We start from the raw sequence: 26,748 nt of genomic DNA, 5'->3' as shown, positions 1-26,748 counted from the left end.
TGGTCTGCGAGGCCGGTTGGACATACTGCCAAATTCTCTAAAACTACGTTGTAGGCAGAGAATTGAACATTCAAAAGGAGAAATGCTCACTAACAGGGATGTACACAAATTTGTGCTCATTAAACATGGGACGAACACTTTGCATGTTGTGTTTATATTTCTGTTCAGCGTAATTGGATAGTGTTGGTTGGTAAAAACTTTGTTCAGTTCCTAATACACCACACAATTAGCATTATGTTATGTTAACTTTAGTACTTAATGAATGAGTATTGGAAATAAAGTTATTGCCTGTTATTAGGCTACTGGAAGAAGTAATGCAAAAGATTGATACTGTAACACATCAAAGCTTTATTTATTAGTCATACTGTACATTCAAAATACATTGACAGTTAAAATATTGCATTGTAATTTCACTCTGGTAATCATCAAGTTAGTAGATACACCACATACAAATGCATGCTATCAATTGGGCATTCTCTCACACGTGTTCTACTAATTTCTTCGGCAAATCACACTTTACTTTGCATTAAGTCTCAAATTCCAAACAAGAGCAACTCGCACAAGTTACAAACTGCTTTGTAAATAACCAATAGCAAGTGACAATAGCAAACTCCTACATTGTCTATACCATCTCTTGTTTCGGATTTAAGACATATCCGTTGACAGCGCATTTGATACCATAAATGCAACAAAGACAATATAATAACTTGAAAAATGTCTGGTCGATGAAATTAAAGCAAAGCTGGTGGTTTTAGGCACCGATTCTTTAAATTAAGATTGGTTAGCCCACATTTTATTACATGGGTATTATATGCTTGCATAAGACATTATTTCAATTGTAAATGCTAAATAACGTTAGATAATGTTGTTTAGGTTCGTAGTGCATATTGACCTTAGGGTTACTATAGAGACACGGGGAAATTAATAAGACACATGACATTTTCTTGTTCTGAAGTCCATGTTCAGTATACTTTGCCTACTTTTAAAATATAAAACATTTGGCAGAGCTGATATTAATTTAGGAATTCCTAAACGACTATTGTCCAGTTAGACCAGTGGTTCTGACCAGACTGCAACCACTAATGGTAAACAGCATATTCTCTGAAGCAGGGGGCAACATTCTAAAACCACCATAGGGCACATGAATGTAGCAGTGTAACTCGGTTTTCAATTGCACCACTACCTGCTCTCTTGACAGTTTTTGAGACATGGGATCTTCCATTGACCAGTGAGGGTATTTGAGTGATGTGCGCTGCATGAAAGGGAGAAACCAAAGTCTCACGTGGTTTGAAGTCCGAAGCTTGAAGGCAAGCACACATGGATGAGTCATAGTGGAGCATACTACTGCCGGGAAGGAGGTGAGGGAAGGTATGGTACAATCATAGTTTGTTTGAGAAGATCCCAGGGCTAGCCACTAGGGCCCATCTGCAGCCGCTCCTGCTTATGCTGGGCCAGCCACTGTAAAATCTGTTGCTTCAGCTCCTCGTTGGGCCGGATCTGATCCATTGTGAGTGGACTGCGGTTGAACGGGTCTGTCTGATCACTGTAGGGAAATGAAAATTGATACTCAATATCGTACAAAAAAAAACGTGATCTCGGGCCGTATGTTTCAAGCCGCTCAAAGTAAGACTGCTGATTTAGGACCAGTTTTGCCTTTTAGATAACAATGAATAAGACTACACGGACAGGGGGGGACCTGATCATAGATCAGCACTCCTATTCTGAGATGCTTGATGCATGCAGTCCCTGGAATAAACCAGCAGCACGTAGACATGCTACTCCTAAGGGATCACTCACCTGAGTAAATGCCGTGCTATGGTCGAGCGATCAACCGTGACATTGGAGGAGGGGAGCAGCACAGGGTCGAGCATCAGTGTGGACATAATGGGGTCCAGGAAGTCGTCTGGGGCGTCCGCGTACGTTTCCTCATCCTGCAGCTGTCGGTCTGCATGAGACTAAGACAGGAGACAGGCAGAAGTTATTCATTTAGGGTTATGGTATGGAGAGGGCATAGTGGTACAGTGTAAGGTGATTTTATACAGATCTAACCTTTATTTTGTCAGCAAGGAGACCGAAACCAACAATAACTTCTCCGGGCTTGTTGATCTTCTTCAGGACTCGGACAGTCTGAGAGAAGAGCGTGGGAGAGTAGGAGCGCCCGTCTTTTGGGACAGTGGCACAGAAATTCTCTTCATCACTGCCGAAGAGAAAACAGACATTGTTAGAGTCACTAGAAACCAAATAGCCACCTTATATGCCACACATGGATTCAAATTGTACTTTAAAAAAAAAGGTTGAACTAATTTAGCTATGCTTGCCTGGCACAATTGAACCACCCAAAACATGCAAACACCACCCACCTGGCACTCCAGGCAAACGCTCAAAATATTTGATCGGCTAAAGAAGTACAGATGGAAAAAGCAAGAGAATTTCAACCCAAAACAACTTCTGGGCCTTGTATTAGCCTTGAAATACTGCCTTTTTTAAACATACCCCAGGTTAAGGTAGATGGTGCAGATATCGGAGACCAGTTGTTGAGGCTTGAAGTCAAACTCGCTGAAGTCTTTTACCTTCAGGGCGCCCATCTTGGGGCCAACCAGGTGCTGCAGGAAGTGGTTGAGCATGGAGATGATCCTCTCAGCCATGAAAGGGTGCACAAAAATACACTTGATCTCTGGGATATCATGGAGAGGGAGAAGCGAGTAGGAGTTTCAATATATTCATATATACAGAGTGTACAAAACACCTGCTCTTTCCATGACAGATGGACCAGGTGAATCCAGGTGAAAGCTATAAACCACGAAATTGGGGAGAAAAAAGGGGTAAAAAATATAAATAAATTAAAAAGAACTGCAACTCTGCTGGGTTTTTCACGCTCAACAATTGTCCATGTGTATCAAGAATGGTCCACCACCCAAAGGACATCAAACCAACTTGACACAACTGTGGGAAGAATTGGAGTCAACATGGGCCAGCATCCCTGTGGAACGCATTAGACACCTTGTAGAGTCCATGCCCTGACAAATTGAGGCTGTTCTGAGGGCAAAAGGGGGTGTAACTCAATATGAGAAAGGTGTTCCTAATGTTTTGTATCCTCAGTGTACAACACAGTGCCATCAAATATAAAGTATTGCCATTTACCTTAAACAGGGCAAACTCTTAATTCTGCTCAATGAATTGGACAATGATGTCTAAAAAAAATATTTTTTAAAATACACAAACACCCATAGTTTGTGTAGCTCTAGGTCGAGACGCATGTCCAAGACATTATCCACTCATTGTTTTCCATTCATCCTCCCTCTCCAACTAACCCGATGTGAGGAAAGCCAGTGTGCCGATGGTCTCGTTGGACATGATGTTATGGAAGCGTGCCAGCTGTCCCAACATCTGCAGACTGGACTCCTTCTCCCGGAGGGCATCAGGAGCCAGGCCCTCCCACTCGCCATGGTCCTTCTCCAGTTGCAGAAGCTTAATCTTGCTCAGGTACTACCACAGAAAAGGACCAGATCAGAGGGAAGTAGTGAGAAAATCGGACCGAGTTTAAAACGTAGGATCTTCGGATAAACCAGGGAATACACAACTAGATTCAGCCGAGGGCCAATTTCTTCTTCAGCGGATGGTCATAATAATAAATCATTTGTAGACTGCAAATTGACTGCAAGAAGCCCAAACAGACACATTTTATTTAAACATAATCATTTCAAACCTTGCTTACATTTGTACACGATCACATATACATTAACTCTCTATTGTGTGTGGGAATATTTTGGAACAGATTTCCAAAATGAAAACCAATTGGAGCTGATTTGTGGATGTTTTTAACAGTCTTTTAGGTCCCCCAAAAAATGAATAAAAAGATAGATCAGTAGAGGCTGGTGAGGTGAGGACGACTCATAGTAATGGTCGGAATGGAATGTTATAAAACGCATAGAAACCGTGTGCTTAATACCATTCATTGATTCCATTCCAGGCATTACAATGAGCCCGTCCGCCGATTTAAAGTGTCATCAGCTGAGATGGATATAAGTCAACGCTAGGAATGCCCTTTTCATAAAACGAGCAAGAAACGCTGACAGTTTCTCACCTGTATAGCTTCGTCGAGAAGGAAGATGGCGTCGTTCATCAGGAGATTCAGATACCGCAGGAAGAGTGGAGGATTCATGGCCTCGAGGTTCTCGGAAGCATAAACAGCAAGACTCTGAAGTGAACAACATTCCACATAAGAATTTTGGGGCATTATGGTGCAGAACTGAAAAGCAATAGCCATGTGTTTTCTGCGGTCTTCACTAAGGACTACTCTAAATGTGGTACCATCTAAATAACTGAGAAAAAAAGGGAAACAAGCTTGCCTTAATGCTCTCTCTGTAGCTCTCCTTCCCCCACATGAACTTGAGGATGGGATACATAGGTCTCCTGTAGTTGAACTTCTGTTCAAACTGGTGAGGGTCACCTGAGGAGAAAAGTCAATAACATACAAGTCACATGCATGCACTTGAGCTTCATTACAAAGGTTTTAATTCTAACGCACACAAAAACATGTGCGCAAGACACACACACTAAACCCACCAGTGAACTCAATGTCCACAAACACAGCAATGAGTGCCTCAGCCAGGTGAGGTGCATGGTGGTAGGAGCAGAAGACCCTTTGACGCTGGAACATGATTGGCTGGGCTGTGCCAGCCGTCGCCGGTTCCATGTGGGGCATCACCGCCTCCAGCACCTCTGCCAGCTTCGCCCGCAAATGAGGGTTCTTCATCCTGGGTACATGGGTAAAGAGTAACACAATAGGAACATCGATGAGTCCGAATGGTAGACGCATTTACCCCTTAGGAATATCACATCCAGAAGAGTGACTGTTATAACAGCCAATGGCGATCCACAATTGAGATGTACAATACCCTGAGGACTGTTTACTACCGTTCAAATGTTTTGGGTCACTTAGAAATGTCCTTGCAAAATGAATAGGAAATATAGTCAAGATGTTGACAAGGTTATAAATAATAATTTTTTATTGAATTAATAATATTGTCCTTCAAACATTGCTTTCGTCAAAGAATCCTCCATTTGCAGCAATTACAGTCTTGCAGACCTTTGGCATTCTAGTTGTCAATTTGTTGAGGTAATCTGAAGAGGTTTCAGCCCATGCTTCCTGAAGCACCTCCCACAAGTTGGATTGGCTTCTTACATACTATACAGTCAAGCTGCTCCCACAACAGCTCAATAGGGTTGAGATGTTACTGTGCTGGCCACTCCATTATAGACAGAATACCAGCTGCGTCTTCCCTAAATAATTCATGCATAGTTTGGAGCTGTGCTTTGGGTCATTGTCCTGTTGTACGTGGAAATTGGCTCCAATTAAGCGCCGTCCACAGGGTATGGCATGGCGTTGCAAAATGGAGTGATAGCTTTCCTTCAAGATCCCTTTTACCCTGTACAAATCTCCCACTTTACCACAACCAAAGCACCCCAGACCATCAAATAGCCTCCACCATGCTTGACAGATGGCATCAAGCACTCCTCCAGCATCTTTTCATTTCTTCTGCATCTCATAAATGTTCTTCTTTGTGATTCGTACACCTCAAACTTAGATTTGTCTGTCCATAACCCTTTTTTACAATCTTCCTCTGTCCAGTGTCTGTGTTCTTTTGCCCATCTTTAACCTTTTATTTTTTAATTGGCTTTTTCTTTGCAACTCTTCCTAGAAGGCCAGCATCCCGGAGTCGCCACTTCACTGTTGATGTTTAGACTGGTGTTTTGCGGGTACTATTTAATGAAGCTGCCAGTTGAGGACTTGAGGCATCGGTTCCTCAAACTAGACACTCTAATGTACTTGTCCTCTTGCTCAGTTGTGCACCGGGGCCACCCACTCTTTCTATTCTGGTTAGAGCCAGTTTGCGCTGTTCTGTGAAAGGAGTAGTACACAGCGTTGTACGAGTTCTTCAGTTTCTTAGCAATTTCTTGCATGGAATAGCCTTCATTTCTCAGAACAAGAACAGACTGACGAGTTCCAGAATAAAGTTATTTGTTTCTGGCTATTTTGAGCCTGTAATCGAACCCACAAATGCTGATGCTCCAGACACTCAACCTGTCTACAGATGGACAGTTTTATTGGTTCTTTAATCAGAACAACAGTTTTCAGCTGTGCTAACATAATTGCAAAATGATTTTCTAATGATCAGTCAGCCTTTTAAAATGATAAACTTGGATTAGCTAACACAACGTGCCATTGGAACACAGGAGTGATGGTTGCAGATAATGGGCCTCTGTACGCCTATGTAGATATTCCATGAAAAATGTGCCATTTCCAGCTACAATAATCATTTACAACATTAACAATGTCTACACTGTATTTCTAATCAATTTGATGTTATTTTAAACGGACCAAAAATGAGCTTTTCTTTCAACAAAAAAAACAAGGAAATGTATAAATGACCCCAAAGTTTTGAAAAGTAGCGTATGTACCAGGATACATGAATATTATGCACAAACATTTGGCCTGGTACTGTGTGTGCGCACGGGTGAACTCAATGCCTCCCCCTCTCTTCCCCCTACCTCTCCACGTTTCCCATGAACACAGTGATGAAGTTGAGGACCTGCTCCAAGCTGTCGGCAGAAGACTCCAGGACCTCGTCGGCGAAGCGGCGGAGGAAGACAAAGAAATCTCCCAAGTTCTCCGCAAAGAACTCTGCAGACGTACAAGAATCCTTTTGATAACCAACCCCTCTTAGTAGTCGTAATAAACTCTCTCCCAGAGGCGGCTGGTGGGAGGGGCTACATGAGGACGGGCTCTTTTTAAAATGGCTGGAATGGAGTCAAACACGTTGTTTCCGTGTGTTTGGTGTTTCCATTCATTCCATTCCAGCAATAACAATGAGCCCGTCCTCCTATAGTTACTCCCGCCAGCCTCCTCTGCTCTCTACTTGTGTTATTCTCTCACAACTCTTCTATAGCCCTGTCATTGGGCAAATTATTATTCTTTTTGCTGTTATTTAGCACAGTGGTTCCCAACCTTTAATGAACCGTGGCACATTTTGATGGGATAAAACAATTCTGTGCCACACCTAAAATGGCCCTATTAATTAATTTAGTGGTAACGACCCCCATCTTATCTGATCCTTAATCATCTATTTTCCGTGACAAACATTCTTTTATAGATTAAATGGGGATTATTTGAACTGTTTTTTATAGTACCTTACTCATGATGACTCATTTGTGTGTACCCCTTTAAGAGGGTCCCGCAATCTGCACAGGGGGAAAAAAACTCTTAAAATACTGTAGGTCTTAAGTTTTGAAAGGTTTGAGCTAGAGACGAGCGGTTTTCTGCATTGTAAAGGTGCAACCACAGCCACAAAGCCATGTTCCGTTTGTTTCTATGGCAGAGGCTGTGGTACAGCTAAGACTTGCCTGTGGTTATGGTTCTCACAGGCGAAGTTAAATGATACAAAATGACTTTGCTCGTGATGCCGGCCCCTCAAAAAAGATACAAATGTAACAGCCTGAGCGAACTGGACTTGAAACAACGATACAGATAAAACCATGTGCCATTCAATGTATTATCTGAGCTGCACTGGTGCTCCAACTCCCACAGGTCATGTTTATAAGTGAGTGTTCCAACACAATGATCAAGATTAGGAAGCCATTTACGGCACACCTGGTTGAAAACCACTGATTTAGCGCCTCCATTGTACGCACTGACCGCAGGTCAGCATAAGAGCATCTGTCAAATGACTGAAAACGTGATGTCAAGGTTGATGGCGCAACACTGAAAGGAAAGTTGGAGTTGTTGATGGCCTTTTCTGCTCATGGGGCGATTGGTCTAAGGAAGTAAGTAAACAAGCCAGGTTGACGGAAAGCTTCACCTGCAATGACTGTGATACTTGGTTGTCTTTCCTACCTTAGTTAAATACTCTGACTAAGTCGCAAACAAAAAAAAGTCAAAATGACATGCTACCTGGCATGTGACAGAGCAGGCTGTTGTGTAGCGGCGGCAAGGGGAAGGAGAGCTGGGCGTGCTCGGGCCCCTGGTTGCTGAGGCCCAGTTGAACCAGGAGTGTGGCGCTGGACGCCTGCAGGTTGAGGCAGCACTGCAGCATGCCCGGCTGGGTGGCTGCTGCCTTGGTCGACAGGTAGACCGTCATGAGGCGCTCGAACTGCTCGCGGAGCTGCTCGGCCGCCGGGCCGCCCGTGAGCTGGGCCTCCCGCCACGTACCCTGCAGCCGGTGGAGCGACTGGTTCATCTTCACCATCTGCTCGTGGAGTCTAGGGAGAAGCAAGAAGACACAATACAACTTTCTTAACCATATGTCACAGGGAACAATTGAAATTTGTCAAGGTCCAGTTCACAACGTTAGATACAGTACATATTGCTCAGCTGTTATGAAGGAGAACACTGAGATGTTATCACAAGTCTAGTCCAAGGGCCAGATCAAGCCTTCTCCTGTACTTAAACCCATGCTCAATGGAGAACCACCACTGAGAGGTTTTTTGTGTGTCAAGGAACAAGGCTTAATCTAGGTCAGACAAACAGCACCAAATGCATTGTGTACTAACATGGTAAATAGAACTGTCTTCATGCACAAACCCAAAACCAACTAATATACTAAATGTTCATCATATGGATACAGCATTGCTAGGTCTGGGGTGTATTCAGTGAGGCGATATGTTCACAAATTTGCAGATAGAAATGCACCGAATAGACCGGACATCATTCCCTATTCTACTTGAAAGACAATCATATCGAGCCTATCATTTTAATTATATCTAAATGCTCTGTAACGTTGCCAGTTAGTTACCTGTGGAAGCCCAGGTGAAGGGTCATCTGGGTGAGGATGAGGTTCTCAGTGAGGAGGCTGTACGACTGGGCGTACTCCACCGACTGCTGGGGGAAGTGGGACGAGACACGTCTCTTTGTCCAGACCTAATGATCAATGAGAAAATGAGGACAAGTTCATATTCACTAACATAACATAGAGAATCGGCTATGTAAAAAGGACATCCAATGATCCATACCCACGTGCACGCATATGCAAGAGGGCACATACAAACGTGCACACACACACAGACCTCTGGCATGCACGTTGCGGTTGCGCCGCTCCTCCTCGCTGAGCTCCTTGAGGGCGCAGTAGGTGGGGTTGAAGGTGAGCAGCTTGGGCGAGCGCGGCCGGCAGAAGGGCTGGCACAGCTTGAGCAGCGCGGCGCCCAGGTTGAGGAAGAAGGCGTCTGAGGCGTACATCTGGAAGAAGATCTCGGGCATCTGGTTGGCCCAGATCTTGGTGCGCCCGGCGTTGGCTTGCAGGCAGCCACCCAGCCAGGAGAGCAGCAGGTGACGCGTCTCACCCGACTGCTGCAGCAGGTTCTTCAGGAGCTGGTGCAGCTTGTCATGGAACTGGCCCATGAACTGGGACGAAAGGAGGACAGGATATGTCAATAAGTAGACGGGAGCAGAGTATGTGAGTGGAGTTGAGCGGTCTGAAATCCCGCTCGTCACTCGCCGGCACGCCAAGTCTTTTCCAACCGCTCCGCTAAAAACGTCTCTGAGCTCACAGAAAGAAACACTGCTGATCCAGATTCTCTACATTTATTAAAATCCCTATATTATTTCAAGGCTACAGCCTACAAAGAAATAAATTGTGAAGCACTTGCGAGTGCGACACAAATGCTAATTGGGACATAAAGCACTCAGCATTTAAAAAACATTTTGTTGTATTAAACCATAAGTCTATAAATTGCATTTATAGGCTGTGACTTACTTATAATTAAATACAAATTAAACAAAAATAAATGCCTTCTATACACAGTGCCAAGTCAAAAGTTTGTACACACCTACTCATTCAAGGGTTTCTCTTTATTTGGACTATTTTCTAGGTGTGCCTTGTTAAAAAGTTCATTTGTGGAATTTCTTTCCTTCTTAACGCGTTTCAGCCAATCAGTTGTGTTGTGACAAGGAAGGGGGGTAATACAGAAGATGGCCCTATTTGGTAAAAGACCAAGTCCATATTATGGCAAGAACAGCTCAAATAAGCAAAGAGAAAGGACAGTCCATCATTACTTTAAGACATGAAGGTCAGTCAATCTAGAAAATTGTGCAGTCGCAAAAACCATCAAGCGCTATAATAAAACTGTCTCATGAGGACCGCCACAGGAAAGGAAGACTCAGTTACCTCTGCGGCAGAGTAAAAGTTCATTAGAGTTAATAGCCTCAGAAATTGCAGCCCAAATAAATGCTTCACGGAGTTCAAGTAACAGACACATCAACATCAACTGTTCAGAGGAGACTGCGTGAATCAGGCCTTCATGGTCGAGGTGCTGTAAAGAAACCACTATTAAAAAGGACACCAATAAGAAGAAGAAACTAGCTTGGGCAAAGAAACACGAGCAATGGACATCAGACCGTTGGAAATCTGTGCTTTGGTCCGATGAGTCCAAATTCGAGATGTTTGGTTGCAACAACCATGTCTTTGTGAGACGCAGAGTAAGTGAACAGATTATCTCTGTATGTGTGGTTCACCCCGTGAAGCATGGAGGTGGTGGTGTGATGGTGCTTTGCTGGTGACACTGTCTGATTTATTTAGAATTCAAGGCACACTTAACCAGCATGACTACCACAGCATTCTGCAGCAACACACCATCCCATCTGGTTTGCGCTTAGTGGGACTATCATTTGTTTTTCAACAGGACAATGACCCAAAACACACCTCCAGGCTGTGTAAGGGCTATTTGACCAGGAAGGAGAGTGATGGAGTGTTGCATCAGATGACCTGGCCTTCACAATCACCTGACCTCAACACAATTGAGATGTTTTGGGATGAGTTGGACTGTGGAGTGAAGGAAAAGCTGCCAAAAAGTGCTCAGCATATGTGGGAACTCCTTCAAGACAGTTGGAAAAGCATTCCTCATGAAGTTGGTTGAGAGAATGCTAAGAGTGTGCAAAGCTGTCAAGGCAAAGGGTGGCTACTTAGAAGAATCTCAAATATCTTTTGATTTGTTTAACACTTTTTTGGTTACCAACTGGCAGGTGTCTTCACTGACATTTTCAACATGTCCCTGATTGAGTCTGTAATACCAACATGTTTCAAGCAGAAAACCATAGTCCCTGTGCCCAAGAACACAAAGGCAACCTGCCTAAATGACTAAATACCCGTAGCACTCACGTCTGTAGCCATGAAGTGCTTTGAAAGGTTGGTAATGGCTCACATCAACAGCATTATCCCAGAAACCCTAGACCCACTCCAATTTGCATACCACCCAAACAGATCCACAGATGATGCAATCTCTATTGCACTCCACACTGCCCTTTCCCACCTGGACAAAAGGAACACCTATGTGAGAATGCTATTCATTGACTACAGCTCAGCATTCAACACCATAGTACCCTCAAAGCTCATCACTAAGCTAAGGATCCTGGGACTAAACACCTCCCTCTGCAACTGGATCCTGGACTTCCTGACGGGCCGCCTCCAGGTGTTGAGGGTAGGTAGCAACACATATGCCACGCTGATCCTCAACACTGGAGCTCCCCAGGGGTGCATGCTCAGTCCCCTCTTGTACTCTCTGTTCACCCACGACTGCATGGCCAGGCACGAGTCTAACACCATCATTAAGTTTGCAGACGACACAACAGTGGTAGGCCTGATCACCGACAACGACAAGACATCCTATAGGGTGGGAGGTCAGAGACCTGGCTGGGTGGTGCCAGAACAACAACCTATCCCGCAACGTAACCAAGACTAAGGAGATGATTGTGGACTACAGGAAAAGGAGGACCGAGCATGCCCCCATTCTCATCGGAGGGGCTGTAGTGGAGCAGGTTGAGAACTTCAAGTTCCTTGGTGTCCACATGACCAACAACCTAACATGGTCTAAGCACACCAAGACAGTCGTGAAGAGGGCACGACAAAGCCTATTCCCCCTCAGGAAACTAAAATGATTTGGCATGGGTCCTGAGATCCTCAAAAGTTTCTATAGCTGCAACATCGAGAGCATCTGGTTGCATCACTGCCTGGTACGGCAATTGCTCGGCCTCTGACCGCAAGGCACTACAGAGGGTAGTGCGTACGGCCCAGTACATCACTGGGGCTAAGCTGCATGCCATCCAGGACCTCTACACCAGGCGGTGTTAGAGGAAGGCCCTAAAAATTGTCAAAGACCCCAGCCACCCCAGTCATAGACTGTTCTCTCCACTACTGCATGGCAAGCGGTACCGGAGTGCCAAGTCTAGAACAAAAAGGCTTCTCAACAGTTTTTACCCCCAAGCCATAAGACTCCTGAACAGGTAATCAAATGGCTACCCGGACTATTTGCAATGTGTGCCCCCCCCAACCCCTCTTTCACGCTGCTGCTACTCTCTGTTTATCATATATGCATAGTCACTTTAACTACACATTCATGTACATACTACCTCAATTGGGCCGACCAACCAGTGCTCCCACACATTGGCTAACCGGGCTATCTGCATTGTGTCCCGACACCCACCACCCGCCAACCCCTCTTTTACGCTACTGCTACGCTCTGTTCATCATATATGCATAGTCACTTTAACGATATCTACATGTACTTACTACTTCAATCAGCCTGACTAACCGGTGTCTGTATGTAGATTCTGTCTCTCACAGTTGAAGTGTACCTATGATAACAATTAGACCTCTACATGCTTTGTAGGAAAGTAGGAAAGTAGGAAAACCTACTAAGTAGGAAAACCTGCAAAATCGGCAGTGTATCAAATACTTGTTCTCCCCACTGTATCACCAGTTGTACATTTACCGTTAATTCCTATAATTTCTAATCTACAATGTGTTACTTTGGTTAGTAATTTATTTGAATGCATTCAATATTATTCTAGTCTTCCTGTTCTTATTGTAGGAGTGGACACATTGTTTGCAGAGTGCACAACCTATGCTACACTTGTGAGAAACAAGTTTTGGTTGATTTAATTCCATTTACGAGGCTCCCTGGCCTGCACGCAAATGTAGGCATATAAATGTGCCCATTTGGGGATCTGATAGTATTTCTGATTGGCTTAACGCACCACCACAACGACCTGTGGAGCTTCTCAAAGTAATGTTTTCTTCACCTCAAACGGCGTTCCCACAAAGTCTGTTTTTACATTCGAGAGTTCTATGTATTTGAAAAATCTTTCCTGCTCTCTCCCTTTCAATGACCACTTAGCATGAAAAGGAAAATCGAATGCTCTGATCCACAATGGAAACGTCATAAAATAGGCTTCTTATCCGTGCTCGACATGGACTGAAATCGGTTCCGGTACTCATTTTGGGTGCGTGTACTGTTTAAATTTAGGTGCAGGAGCTCCACAATACTTTGAAGCTAATATTCTGTAAGACTAACAGGGTTTGAGGTGCCGGTACTCAGCTCCAGTGAGCTCCTGCCCAAGTCAAGCATGGCTTCTTATCCCTTGTGCAAATAGCCTACAGCTGTGTATTCGCTAGCACAGTCTAAGCCGGACCTAATGTTCAGGTTCCTTGCAGACAGGCCATGTGTAGCCAATGTGATTTATAGGATATTTCATTTTTAATCTGGATATTTTCTACCTGCAGGCTGTTGGATTTATGTAGGTTATTTTTTTACATAGATTGCAATGGCTATAGAAGTTACTTTTTAGGTTTGCATCATTTTCATTTAGATTGAGATAATTTTGATTACCCACATGACAATGAATTTGAGATATGAAGACGTTATAAATTACATTCAACTGTTTCATGAACATTTGCATATGAAAACCATACCTGGCACGCAGATTGGTAGAAATGGTAAGATAAATTGGCATTCCACATGAGAAAGGTTGCCGACTCCTTGTGTGTAGCCTATTACTGGCAAAGCCAGCAGGAGCGGGAGGAGAATAGTTGGGTCAGGTTAAGTCATCTCTGGCGCCCTCGAGCCATCAAACTGTAAGCTTAAAGCATTAGACAAGCTCAATGCACATATTTGATTTGATTCAAACACATAGGATGTGCTCAATTAATTGGCCGGAAGAACAGACGACTTTCGGTCGATCAAGATCTGTCAGGGACAGCCTTAAAAAGGTAGGCCTAAAAGGTTTTTAAGCAAAATAACCCAATAAAAACGGAAAGCTCCTTGAAAGTAGGAATATGCTAGGCCGATTGGACCAAAATAAATGATGGCCTATTGCATAGATAATAGAACAAAAAAGAAGAACATTTCAGAGATCAGATTTTTACTTTATAAATACTTCGCTACAATGACACACTTAGTTACCTACCCACCTCGTTCCTTTATTTTAGCATGTGCACGTAGTAAGTACACCATCATGATTCTTTAGTTGTGGACACTACATTACCGCACTCCCTCTCTTGCTCTTCGTCCTCATCTTTGTAAGTCACCTTGATTTAGCACCTGTGTGTTTTATCAGTTCCTTTATGAAAATATTAAGCAAACTCCATGACAGTAGCTTAAGCAAGGGGCTATAGCAGCACCCAATAAGACTACAAAATGCATGCTGGGTCGGGCATGCCCCGAGCTCGTGAAGTGAGTGCTACTGAAGCTCTCTCTACTGGAACGAAATTGGAGTGGGTAAGACGGCCGATGCTCCAGCCTTTGGGAATCTCGCGCCGTTCTCCAGTGAAATTAGGCACACTCCGCTCCTCGCTCCGCTCCACTCACATACTCTGGCACGGGAGGTGATCACTTAACAACACTGTAACCTACACTTGTTGTTCTACTGGTGTGTTTATATAGATCTTGTGGTGAACTCTCTGGACAAAGCCCCATGTTATGTTGTCAGTGGATCATTTCGGCATGACAGTTCTTGTTTAATTCAGATTTTAAAAAATACCCCTGAATGCTATGATACCCGGTTATTGTCTGAAACCTATTGAAGCGATATTTAAAACAGGGGTGCTCAAACTTTTGGGCTTGGTGGGCTATGTTCATAAGGTTAATAACTTGAATGTGTTTCAAACGAATTAAAGATGCACTATGCAGAAATCCCTCCACCAGTTCGCCTAATTTCAGTTTATGTGACAAAACAAGCAAGTATAGTGTAGCGAATCATTGTACCATCTACACCGCTGCGGAATATATTTTCCATAACCAAAAATACTGTATTTTCAGCTGGTGTACAAAACCAAAAGACGCAAAAATGAAATTTAAGACTGGACGCATAGAAATAGAGCACATAGAACAAATCTACTGCTTCTTAGACTCGCTTTCAACGAGAATGACATATCTATTCATATCATATCTACGAGAATGACATATCATTCTATGTGAATTTTGTTGGCTACCCCAAAAAGTTACATATTGCAGCTTTAAATATGGTGACGGTATTGGAAAGTTCAGGAAAACCTCAGGGAAAGTCATCAGGCATTAGTGCCTCTAGCCTTTTGGGGTGGAACAAAACATTTTAGTGCCTGCCTTCTTGGCAGTGGATAATTGCATAGTTATTATGCATTGTTAAAGTAAAATCTTCAGCAATTCTTTACATTTTGGCATGCGGTGTAGAGAAAATGTTGCTGTTTTAAAACTAATTACATGCAATTCTAGATATTCTGCCATGGGGTAGAGAGAAAATGTTATAATATCCTGCAATTCTACACATTTTGCTATAAGGTGAATAATTGTTTTTGCAGTTTTAAAGCAAATGTCCTGCTATTCTACACATTGTGTAGCTTAGACTAAGCTAGTGTCTGACCATTGGCAGTAAGCTAGATGTAGGCCTAAGTGGGGTTTTGGAGACACAGAAGACGATAAGGTTAGGGGTCCGTCCCAAATAACATTCAATTCCCTATATATAGTGCACTACTTTTGACCAAAGACTCTAGTGCCCTTACCTGGTGTATGTTGGACTCCTGCACCTTAATTTCTTGTGGACTGGAGCGTGAGGGGTTGAGGAAGAAGCCGTGACCCTCCACCACCCCCGGGGTCTTCAGCAGACAAGAGATACTCAACACAGTGCCAAGGAGGGTCTTCTGATACTGAAGCCCATTGTTGGGATCTTTGGGTTGGATGTGCTCCACCAATACCTGGAGGAAGACAATTTGAAGTATATTATATTAGCAAAGAGTAAACTACTTTTGAGATCAAGGTTGTCCATCTCAGACATATGAATGCAGTTGTTGTACAAATAATAATAATAATAATAATCTTGTTATGAATAGTATAGAATATAATCAAGTAATAATCATGGTTGTAGAAAACAGTCCAGAGGAGTGATGACGATGCATTACGGCCCCTGACCGTAGCGATGTCTTTTTGGCGGCTGAAGTAGAGGAGCAGGTCCAGGTAGGAGAAAAGCAGCAGCTGGCAGAGATCCAAGTCTTTCACACGGCCTTGGAAGATATCGAGCACGGGCCCGATCACCTCGCTGAAGGTGCGCACCTCCTGGTCAGCCAACAGGCCAGCGATCACCTCCTCCACGAACTCCACCACCTCGTCCAGCTCTGCGACGCACAACAGAAAGCACACTTAATGTCAGGGTTTTTCTTGGCTCAAAAGGGGGATTAGGTATAGGGATTTCATAGCCCTGTATAGTGCAGAAAAGATGCTGTACTTTACAGAACCAAATGTGTACAGGATTTTTCCTGGCTCAAAAAAGGGCTTAGGTATATAGCAGAAAAAATAACCTGTATATATAGCCTACACAGTTCAGTAAAGTATATTCTCTGTATTGTACAGGCATCTTTCCCACCCTTTTCTGGACACAAACCACACACAACATCATCAGGACCTTATATGACAACACACTGCAAAGTGAGGCTATTATGCACTAATAAATACAGATAGACAAGTTCAAACCAGTCTAAACCAGTTCTTTCATCAGCGGGTGCAGACTAGACTAAGTTACAGCACATCCTGTCTTGGGAGGCCTCAACAGTTGATACCTGAGCAGCAAACACCACTTTCTTTGGATACTGAGATGGAACAGAACCGGAATCCTCAGACAGTCAGGGGGTGGGGCTTTAATAATTGAATGGACTCACGGGCTCCGCCGACTCCCTCTAGCAGCAAATCCAGTAGCTGCTCGTACACGTTCTGTCTGATGTAGATCTCGGGGGTGAGCAGGACCGTGCGCGTGTTGGACACCGTCAGGTTCTTACAGCGCACCGCGTACGACAGCAGCTTCTCCGGTACCTTGGTGACCTGAGGGTGTGTAATGTCAGGAGGGAGCAGGGAGGTTAAGAATTTGTCACATCATTGTCAGCAATGGAGCACAAACTAAACATGCTTTATTTAGCCTTTATGCAGATCGAAATGATCTAGAAATAAACAGCAGATTTAACCTTTAGACAGGTCATTCATTATGTTCAGTAAGACTATCTACCATGTCACACTATTTCGCTTTACATTGTCCCATGCAGCACAGTTTAGACAGTGCACAAAACATTAGGAACACTTTTCTCATATTGAGTTGCACCCCCCCTTTTGCCCTCAGAACAGCCTTAATTTGTCGGGGCATGGACTCTACAAGGTGTCGAAAGCGTTCCACAGGGATGCTGGTCCATGTTGACTCCAATGCGTCCCATAGTTGTGTCAAGTTAGTTTGATGTCCTTTGGGTGACGGAGCATTCTTGATACACATGGGAAACTGTTGAGCGTGAAAACCCCAGCAGCGTTGCAGTTCTTGACACACAACCGGTGCGCCTGGCACCTACTACCATTCACCCTCTGAATGACACGCATACACAATCAATTGTCTCAAGGCTTAAAAATCTTTCTTTAACCCGTCTCCCCTTCATCTACACTGATTGAAGTGGATTTAACAAGTGGCATCAATAAGGGATCACAGCTTTCACCTGGATTCACCTGGCAAGTCACGGAAAGAGCAGGTGTTCCTAATGTTTTGTACAGTCCGTGTTTGCCTTTTAAAATTGTCCTACACAGCACACTTCTCCTGACTGAATTATGGCTGTGAATTCGTGGAGAAAGAAATTAGGAATGAGTGTGAGTGCTGTGGTATGTGACCCCCACCTCTTCCTTGGCTCTCTGGTAGCAGGCGTAGAGGAACGGTATGGCGCACTTGTCCCCAGCGTCTCGGTCGGCAGAGAGATTCACAGCATTACACGAGGTCATGTAGATGAGGTGGTTTCCTGGCTCCAGCATCAATAATCTGTTGAAGAGTCCCTGATATAAAAAATAAAAAATATTTTTAAAAACTTAAGCCAACATTCTGTACTATGAACTTCATGTACTTACTTACTGATCTCTGCATATGGTCTCGATGAACTTTGTTCACTATGCATTTTTCACTATTCCATCTTCTTAGAGTAGACAATGCACTGTATACTTAATAGGCCTAGTCCCCTGACACTTACAAGCCAGTGAGGAAATCGGTATGGGAAGACACAGTACTGTACATGTGGATCTTATGGCATCGAGGTCAACTGAGCTGACCAGCGAACAGTTCGCCACCACCATTACCAATGTCCAGTCCTATTGTACCTGCTCGATGTTGTCCATGTCCAGCCAGTCTTGACCGTCCATCTCAGCGGCCATTTCCACCAGGAACACACAGCGTGGAGGAATCCCATTGCCTCCTCTCAGACTGGGGTCACCTGAAGTCAAACAATAGTTCATGTTTTACTTTTCACTTAGAGCAAACAGGGTCATTCATGACTCATTCCAGCATCTAGTTTATGAGTATTGAGCTGGGGTGAGTCATTTACTGTTTACTGGATGGCCCTGAAATGGAATCCTAAAAGAGGCCAGCGGTCCAGCAGCACCAAAGAGCACGAACAGATTAGATTAGATTTAGACTAGAAATGGACAGACAGGGGCTCCGTCATCAGGGCACTTTCATGCCAGTCAGTGAGGGATGATGAGCGGGAAAAGAGGAGGCGGCGGACGGTAATCTGGGACCTGTAGACCCCCTTGATGACACAGCCTCTGAGTCAGCCAGTTGGCTGATGCCAAGCCGATCACTCTCTGTCTAATCTAGTACACACAGTGACAGCGTGAAGAAAAGACCGCCAGGAAGGATGGTTGTACTGAATTCCCATGAGTTGAAGAAGGAGTTGAAGACAGATGTAAGTCACACATTGACCATGCCCCCAATACAGCACCTCAGATCAATCAACAGAAAACAGAGGGAAATAAAGAAGGCAGTCGGAATGGGGGCCTGATAATTAAAACAAGGGGATGTTGATGGGTGATTAATCAAGCCATCGCTTGTGTATGGGCACACAAAGGGTTGCCTAGGAAACAGACTGATTTGCTTTAGTTCATACCACTACAGTACATCATATAGACCCAGCCAGGCAACATTAAGTGTTGTTTACATGACAACAAGATTCAGTAAACTAGAAGGGACAAGTGGCATCACGCTGCCACTCCAATGGAAAAGGTGTCCTAAATGAAGAAACGCGGTGTAAACGCGCTAATACGCTCCAATCTAACTTCCTGCACTCACTGTTGTCCAAGGTGATGAGGAAGATCCTCTGGATCATGTGGTTGATGTTGAGCTGTTCGCATAGCTCCTGCCGCGACAGGAAGGAGCGGCTGATCTCGGCCACCGAGTCGTCATTGTCCTCGATGCTGTCTGAGTTCTCCGACTCGGACTGACTTCCCTCCGAGTCCTCCGCTGCAATACAAGATAAGCCAGCAAATATAAGAAACCCGTATGAGGTCATTGTCGAACGTCAAGCCAGTGAGCGTGCTGCACCATATCAGTGATGTTTAAGTTATACAGACAGGCTATAGCCTATACAAGTAGCACAGTGCACCATTAGAGCAGGAGTGGCCACGTGGTTTGCAGGCCTTCATTCCAACCCAGCACTAAAACACCACCAATTCAGCTAATCAAGGTCCTGCCATGCAGCCGATTAGTCAGGTCATGTGTGCTAGAGCTGGGCTGGAGCAAAAACCTGCGTGCCCTGTAACTCCTCCTTGGGAGGGTAACTCACATGGTGGTTCGCCATGGTGCAAAGGTGGTTTCTGTCCCGATGCAAACTGCTTGGCGTCGGCGAGGGAGCTGAAAAGGGCAGCGAAGGGGTTGCGGGAGATGTTTTGGTTGTTGTTGCCCTGGTCAGTCATCTCACTGGACCATAGACTCCATCAACAGGTGCTGGCACCAGCCTGGACAGAGAGGTACACCGTGGTATGGAACACTGGACTAGGTGAGTTCAAACAAATCTATAGAAGTTGTTTCAAGTGTGTCAGACTCTGAAATCACGAACCTGTTTGCTAACGATCCACTCCTTATATGCTACTCTGTGTCAAGTAGTGCCAAGGAGTGGAATGATAACTCAAACAGACTGGTACCTCTAGGCTAAACCCAGACGGTATACATTTTCATTCAGGCCAGAGGAATAACAGAAACCCAACGTTCATTTGTGAACCACAGACTGACTGGTTAGCTTATTGACAGGGCACCACAGTGCTACAATTTTTGGGGGCATAAGATGCCAAATATTTTGCTGTGCTACCTGGAATTTTGGTAGCACCAGTGCCCCAAGAAATAAAAAGAAAACAAAATCCCCCAGGTAATAAGTGTTGTATTGAAATCTTTGCTGTCCCTCTGCCCACAGCCTCAGTAGCATGCAAACGTGGTGGCACGGAAAGAAAGGAAAAGGGAGAACTTCTTTAGGAGATTAGCTTCAAAAGCAGCTAGGAATCATACAGGCTATATCTCAATCTTAAAAATGTTTTGTTTAAAACAAAATGTGTGCTCCTAAACCCTGTATTTTAACATATAAAATGTATTATATAAACCCATTGATTCTTGAAAAGTATAACATAATGCCCCATGAGCTTAGTTCAACTGTCTTACCCCATCTGAAGCCAAAATATAGCTTGTTTTTCCAATGTCTGTAAACAGAGTAAATGTAAACAACTTCTGTATAGCCTCAAAACATGGTTAAAACTAGAAGGCTGATATCTAGTCTGTCCTTGCAGCCATAGCTCTGTCTATACATTTGAGTGTTGTTATATTTCTCCAGGCCCATCTCTCAACCTTTGATGGAAACTGTGGCGGGGACCATTCTTTGTTATTGTTTCAACTGCTGATTGCTGGTGTAATACCTCAAATATTTTTCATTCTGCTCCTAGATATCGTTGTGTGCTCCTACATTTTTCAAAATGTAGAGCACGTGTCACAGTAGAGTCCTGATTGAATGCCGATGTTTACTGTTTGACTGAAATAAGGCAGAAGAGCACATGTGTTACAGTACAGAGTCCTGAATCAATGCGGATGTTTACTGTTTGACTGAAATAAGGCAGCATAGACAGACTGCCAACAGATGGACATCTTCCATCTTTTACACTTTGATTTTGCATAATGTAAGTACATTATTATCATCATCGTCATTATGATGATGCGTAGGAAAGGGTCTGTCAACGTCAAGTGGTGGTAGCCTGGACACTTGTAACATGCTAGTTAGTTGGTTAGCATGCTGGTTAGATTGCAAACTAGCTAGCTAGTACCTGGCTAGCTAATTAACGAGCTGTCAAGTGATGTAACTATATCAAAACAAACGAATAAAGTGATGTGTTATTTGAAGGAAGGGCACATAGCTAGCTAGCCACTTGTCTTTCGATAACTCGAATCAATTGCATAATGACTCAATAAGCAAGCTGATAATGTAGCTCGCTAGTCGTCAGTGAATCACCGGTTCCGCTCAAGTAGCTCGCTAGCTAGCAGTCGCCGTATTTAGCTGGCAAGCTAGTTAACTTTAGGCTAGCAGATGGACTGCACATGATCCAGGTAAGTTGTTAAGCCCGCTGTACTTTGTCAGTTACGGGGCAAAACTTGACTCTTTTGACAGATGTCAAACAAAAAAAAGCAGATATTCAAATATCGGAATATTGTCATACCTGAAACAACAGCAGATAACGTGTATTTCAATTAGCTAGAAAAGCTTTCTTTCCTCTGCTTTGGTTCTCGCACTGCTGTGAAGCAGGCAAGAATAACTAAGTACGTCCGGGTCACGGATCGCTTTAATTCTTCGCAATAAATGTCCCGTCCTGTATAATTCATTAATTCACGATAAGAACGAAAATGATGGAAAATGTGCACAACTATCGATATATTATATACTAGTTATCATACAAAGAATAATATAAAGTATTTCTATAAGATATGTAATTTATTTGTTCAAGCCTAAATGGTCAACAATGTTTTTTGTGTGTGTACTCCTATCATTCATTGCACCACACAAACTTATCTGTAAATTGTGTCACAGTAACAATCTACTCATGAACACTTATAGTTTCCAAATCCAGAGTTAACTCCCAGAGGAGTGTTGCTGCTCATTTGGTGGCCCTTATAGAGTGGCCCATCAACTTAAATCCAATCATTGTTTTGTGCTTTTGTACTTGTCTTTTGTATCAGATTCTACTAATCAGTTTATAAGTAGAAAAATGTTTGGTAGAACTGGGATTAAACAAAGGCTTGCACACTTTGTGGTTCCTTAAGAGCAGGTTGGAAAGGCTGGAAAACAGACTGAACCAGATTTTCCTCTATGTTTTTGCCTGTGCTTAATTCCATTCAGGTTTCTTTTTTTATCCTGAAAAACTCCTTAGTCCTTAACGATTACAAGCCTACCCATAATACCATGCAGCCACCCCTATGCTTTAAAAATATGAAGAGTGGTACTCAGTAATGTGTTGTATTGGATTTGCCCCAAACATAATTGCTTTGACACATTTTATTTCAGAATTACTTTAGTACCTTGTTGCAAACAGGATGCATGTTTTGGAATATATTTATTCTGTATAGGCTTCCTTCTTTTTACTCTGTCGATTAGTTTAGTATTGTGGAGTAACTACAATGTTGTTGACCCATCCTCAGTTTTCTTCTATCACAGCCATTAAACTCTGTAACTGTTTAAAAGTCATCATTGGCCTCTTGGTGAAATCTCTGAGCGGTTTCCTTCTTCTCCGGCAACTGTGTTAGGAAGAACGGTATTGGTATTTTATTAGGATCTCCATTAGCTGTTGTGAAAGCAGCAACTACTCTTCCTGGGGTCCACACAAAACATGAAACATGACATAATATAGAACATTAATAGATGTTAAAGAACAAGTCAAGGACAGAACTACATAAATTATATTTGTGACTGGGTTTATTGATACACCATCCAAAGTGTAATTAATAACTTCACCATGCTCAAAGGGATATTCAATGTCTGCATCAGTAGGTGCCCTTCTTTGCGAGGTATTGAAAAACCTCCCTGGTCTTTGTGGTTGAATCTGTGTTTGAAATTCAGTGCTCGACTGGGGGACCTTACAGATAATTGTATGTGTGGGTTACAGAGTTTAGGTAGTCATTCAAAAATCATGTTAAACACTTTTATTGCACAGAGAATGAATCCATGCAATATGTGACTTGTTAAGCACATTTTTACTCCTGAACTTATTTCGGCTTGCCATAACAAAGGGATGGAATACTTATTAACTGATGACATTTCAGCTCTTAATTTTTAATTAATATGTAAAAAATAAACATAATTCCACTTTGACACAATGGTGTATTGTGTGTAGGACAGTGATCAAAAATCAAAATGTAATCAATCTTAAATGCAGGCTGTAACACAACAAAATGTGAAAAAAGTCAAAGGGTGTCAATACTTTATGAAGGCACTGATTGTTCGATAGGAAATATGGCCGCAAAATTAGCAGTGTCACTGCTGGGGGTGTAAAGTCTGGATTTGGAAACTAAAAGTGCATCTGATTAGAGTGCACCATTATTGCTTAATTTAATAGCTTTTTTGGCAGAGCTGAGAAAAAAAATTGCTCGCGCAACAGGCATCTATATCGGTCAACTAATACGAGTAATGGCCCAGAGCACTACTTTTGTGAAAACATTATTATAATTTTGTATATATATTTGTTTTATTAATATTTTATATTATTCTGATTTTCAAGGGGTACTGCAGCTGATGACCTACACACAATACCCCATAATGTCAAAGTGGAATTATTATTATTATAATCATTATAGATTTTTACAAATGAATAAAAAATGAAGAGCTGAAATGTCTTGAGTCAATAAGTATGCAGTCCCTTTGTTATAACAAGCCTAAATAAGTTCAGGAGTAAAAGTTTGCTTAATAAGTCGCATATTCATTTGTAGGGGCACACTCTGTGCAATAATATTGTTTAACATTATTTTTGAATGACCACCCCACACATACAATTTTCTGTAAGTTCCCTCAGTCGAGCAGTGAATTTCCAACACAGATTCAACAAGGGAGGTTTTCCAATGCCTCGAACAGAAGGGCACCTATTGGTAGAATGGTAAAAAATAAAGCAGACATTGAATATCCCTTTGAGCATGGTGAGGTTATTAATTACACTTTGGACAGTGTTTCAATACACCAAGTCACTAAAAAGATAATTGATGTAGTTCTGTCCTTGATCTGTTGTCTATTAATGTTCTAGATTATGTCATGTTTCATGTTTTGTGTGGATCTCAGGAAGAGTAGCTGCTGCTTTCACAACAGCTAATGGAGATCCTAATAAAATACCAATTCCGTTCTACCTAACACAGTTGCCGGAGAGGAAAGAAACCACTCAGGGATTTCACCAAGAGGCCAATGGTGACTTTAAAACAGTTACAGAGTTGAATGGCTGTGATAGTAGAAATCTGAAGATGGATCAACAACATTGTAGTTACTCCACAATACTAAACTAATCGACAGAGTGAAAAGAAGGAAGCCTATACAAAACAGATATATTCCAAAATATGCATCTGGTTTGCAACAAGGTACTAAATTAATACTGACAAAAAAATTGGCAAAGCAATTCACTTCTTGTCCTGAATATGATGTGTTGTATTGTATTTGCCCTAAACATATTACTGAGTACCAGTCTCCATATTTTCAAGCATAGTGGTGGCTGCATCATGTTATGGGTATCCTTGTAATCATTAAGAACTGGGGAGTTTTTCAGGATAAAAAAATTAACGGAATGGAGCTAAGCACAGGCATAAACCTAGAGGAAAACCTGGTTCAATCCACTTTCCTGTAAGGAATCTAGGTGTATCAGGAATGGAGGAGTCAGGCGCAGGACACAGAGATGAGTAATTCACGTAACTTGACTCAAAACAGCAAATGTTCCAAGAAGGAAAATAATCAAGCTCACAAATACAGACCAACTTACAACGAACAAACACACACAAAACCATGGGGGAACCAGAGGGTTAAATAAGGAACATATAATTATGGGAATGGAAACCAGGTATGTACAATGAAGACAAAACAAATGAAAAATGAAAAGTGGATCGGTGGCGGCTAGAAAACTGGTGATGTCGACCGCCGAACGCCGCCCGAACAAGGAGAGGGATCAACTTCGGCGGAAGTCGTGACATTTCCACTAGACACCAGGAGATGAATTCACCCTTCAGCAGGAGAATAACCTAAAACACAAGGCCAAATATACATGGGAGTTGCTTACCGAGAAGACATTGAATGATCCTGAGAAGCAGAGTTACAGTTTTGACTTAAATCTACTTATGGCAAGACCTGAAAATGGTTGTCTAGCAATGATCAAAAAGCCTCTTTGACAGAGCTTGAAGAATTTTGAAAAGAATAATGGGCAAATGTTGCACAATAAAGGTGTGGAAAGCTCTTAAGAGACTTAACTGCAAAGACTCACAGCTGTAATCGTTGCCAAAGATGCATCCACTAAACATTGACTAAGGGGTGTGAAAACTGGGTCATTATGGGGTATTGTGTGTAAATGGTTGAGAAAAAAAATCTATGGAATCCATTTTGAAGTCAGCCTGTAACACATCAAAATGTGGAATAAGTCAAGGGGTATGAATACTTTCTGAAGGCGGTGTATGTCCAATATGGAAAAATCAATTGATGGGCCACTATAAGTGCTGCAAAATGAGCAGCAACACTTCTCTGGGTGTAAAGTGGGTTCGGCACGAAAGCTCTAACAGGTTAACTGATATTTCCTAACATGACTTTGTTGGGTAAAGACTCTAATTCAAAACTCACTGACTCAACTGCACCAAACTCCTTTCCCACCCCACCCTAAAACCACAAATGAATCCGCCAAAAGGCAAGGATCCACTTTCTCCCAAAATGTACTACCAATTCAATCTTCTGGGATCTTCTTTCCATCTGTGCGGTACAATTAATGACCATAGCAATAAATGCCAAGCAGCCAACCTTACTAAAGCACAAACTGTTTGGGTCACTCTGTATTGGCCTACTACTCACAGGGATCCTCTCAGGCTCCCTCACCCTTTGCCCACCATCCTCTACTTTCCTCACTGCCTCAGCATATGACACATTCTGCACTGCTCTCACCCTTGAAACTTAAATATGTCTCACTCGCACAGGACATTTCTGATCCCTAGCAACATGGCCATCCCCACAATTGAAACACCCCACTTTTTACACTGAAACTACAGTCTTTTGTCCTATGGCCCCCTGGCACATATCTCACACCTTGGAATCTCCCTCCTACATACTGCTACAACATTACCATAAACCTGGCACCTGAAACAACATAGTGGATTTGGAACAAAAGCTCTCGCGGGATAACTTATATAGCGCAGCATGACTTTATCCGGCAAACACTCGGCATCAGAAGTCAGGACTGACAGGGTTTCCTCAGTCGCACCAAACGGCGTGCATCACAGACACCAGGGATCCCCAACTTCAATTGATCCACCTTAACACTCAAACCCCACCCCAGTCATCACTCCTTTCAATGGCGCTGGAGAGCAAAGCAGGACACCACTTTCGTCCCTCTGAGCAGCAGACACACAAAAAATCAACACATGTCCACCTCTGGATACTTTGACCTAATTGACAAAAGCCAACT

General features: G+C 43.0%; 1 protein-coding gene across 1 annotated transcript; it reads right to left on the bottom strand.

Moving 5' to 3' along the window:
• Positions 1-328: 328 nt before the first annotated feature.
• LOC115137114 (ubiquitin conjugation factor E4 A-like) lies at positions 329-21,880 on the bottom strand. The gene is given in 22 exon segments (XM_029673182.2): positions 329-1,543; positions 1,798-1,955; positions 2,050-2,197; positions 2,494-2,674; positions 3,312-3,486; positions 4,085-4,198; positions 4,350-4,450; positions 4,567-4,757; positions 6,553-6,685; positions 7,952-8,259; positions 8,793-8,888; positions 8,890-8,917; positions 9,064-9,397; positions 15,804-15,995; positions 16,210-16,412; positions 16,953-17,112; positions 17,941-18,093; positions 18,412-18,524; positions 19,379-19,549; positions 19,872-20,043; positions 20,989-21,101; positions 21,781-21,880. Coding segments are annotated over 20 exon segments (3,225 nt in total). The 5' UTR covers positions 20,002-20,043; positions 20,989-21,101; positions 21,781-21,880; the 3' UTR covers positions 329-1,407.
• Between the last annotated feature and the right edge of the window lie 4,868 nt (positions 21,881-26,748).

The sequence above is a fragment of the Oncorhynchus nerka genome, linkage group LG11 (genome assembly GCF_034236695.1).
Source record: "Oncorhynchus nerka isolate Pitt River linkage group LG11, Oner_Uvic_2.0, whole genome shotgun sequence".
In the NCBI taxonomy this organism is placed as follows: domain Eukaryota; kingdom Metazoa; phylum Chordata; class Actinopteri; order Salmoniformes; family Salmonidae; genus Oncorhynchus; species Oncorhynchus nerka.
Note: the sequence above shows the minus strand (reverse complement) of the source record. Positions and strands in the feature narration are given on the sequence as shown.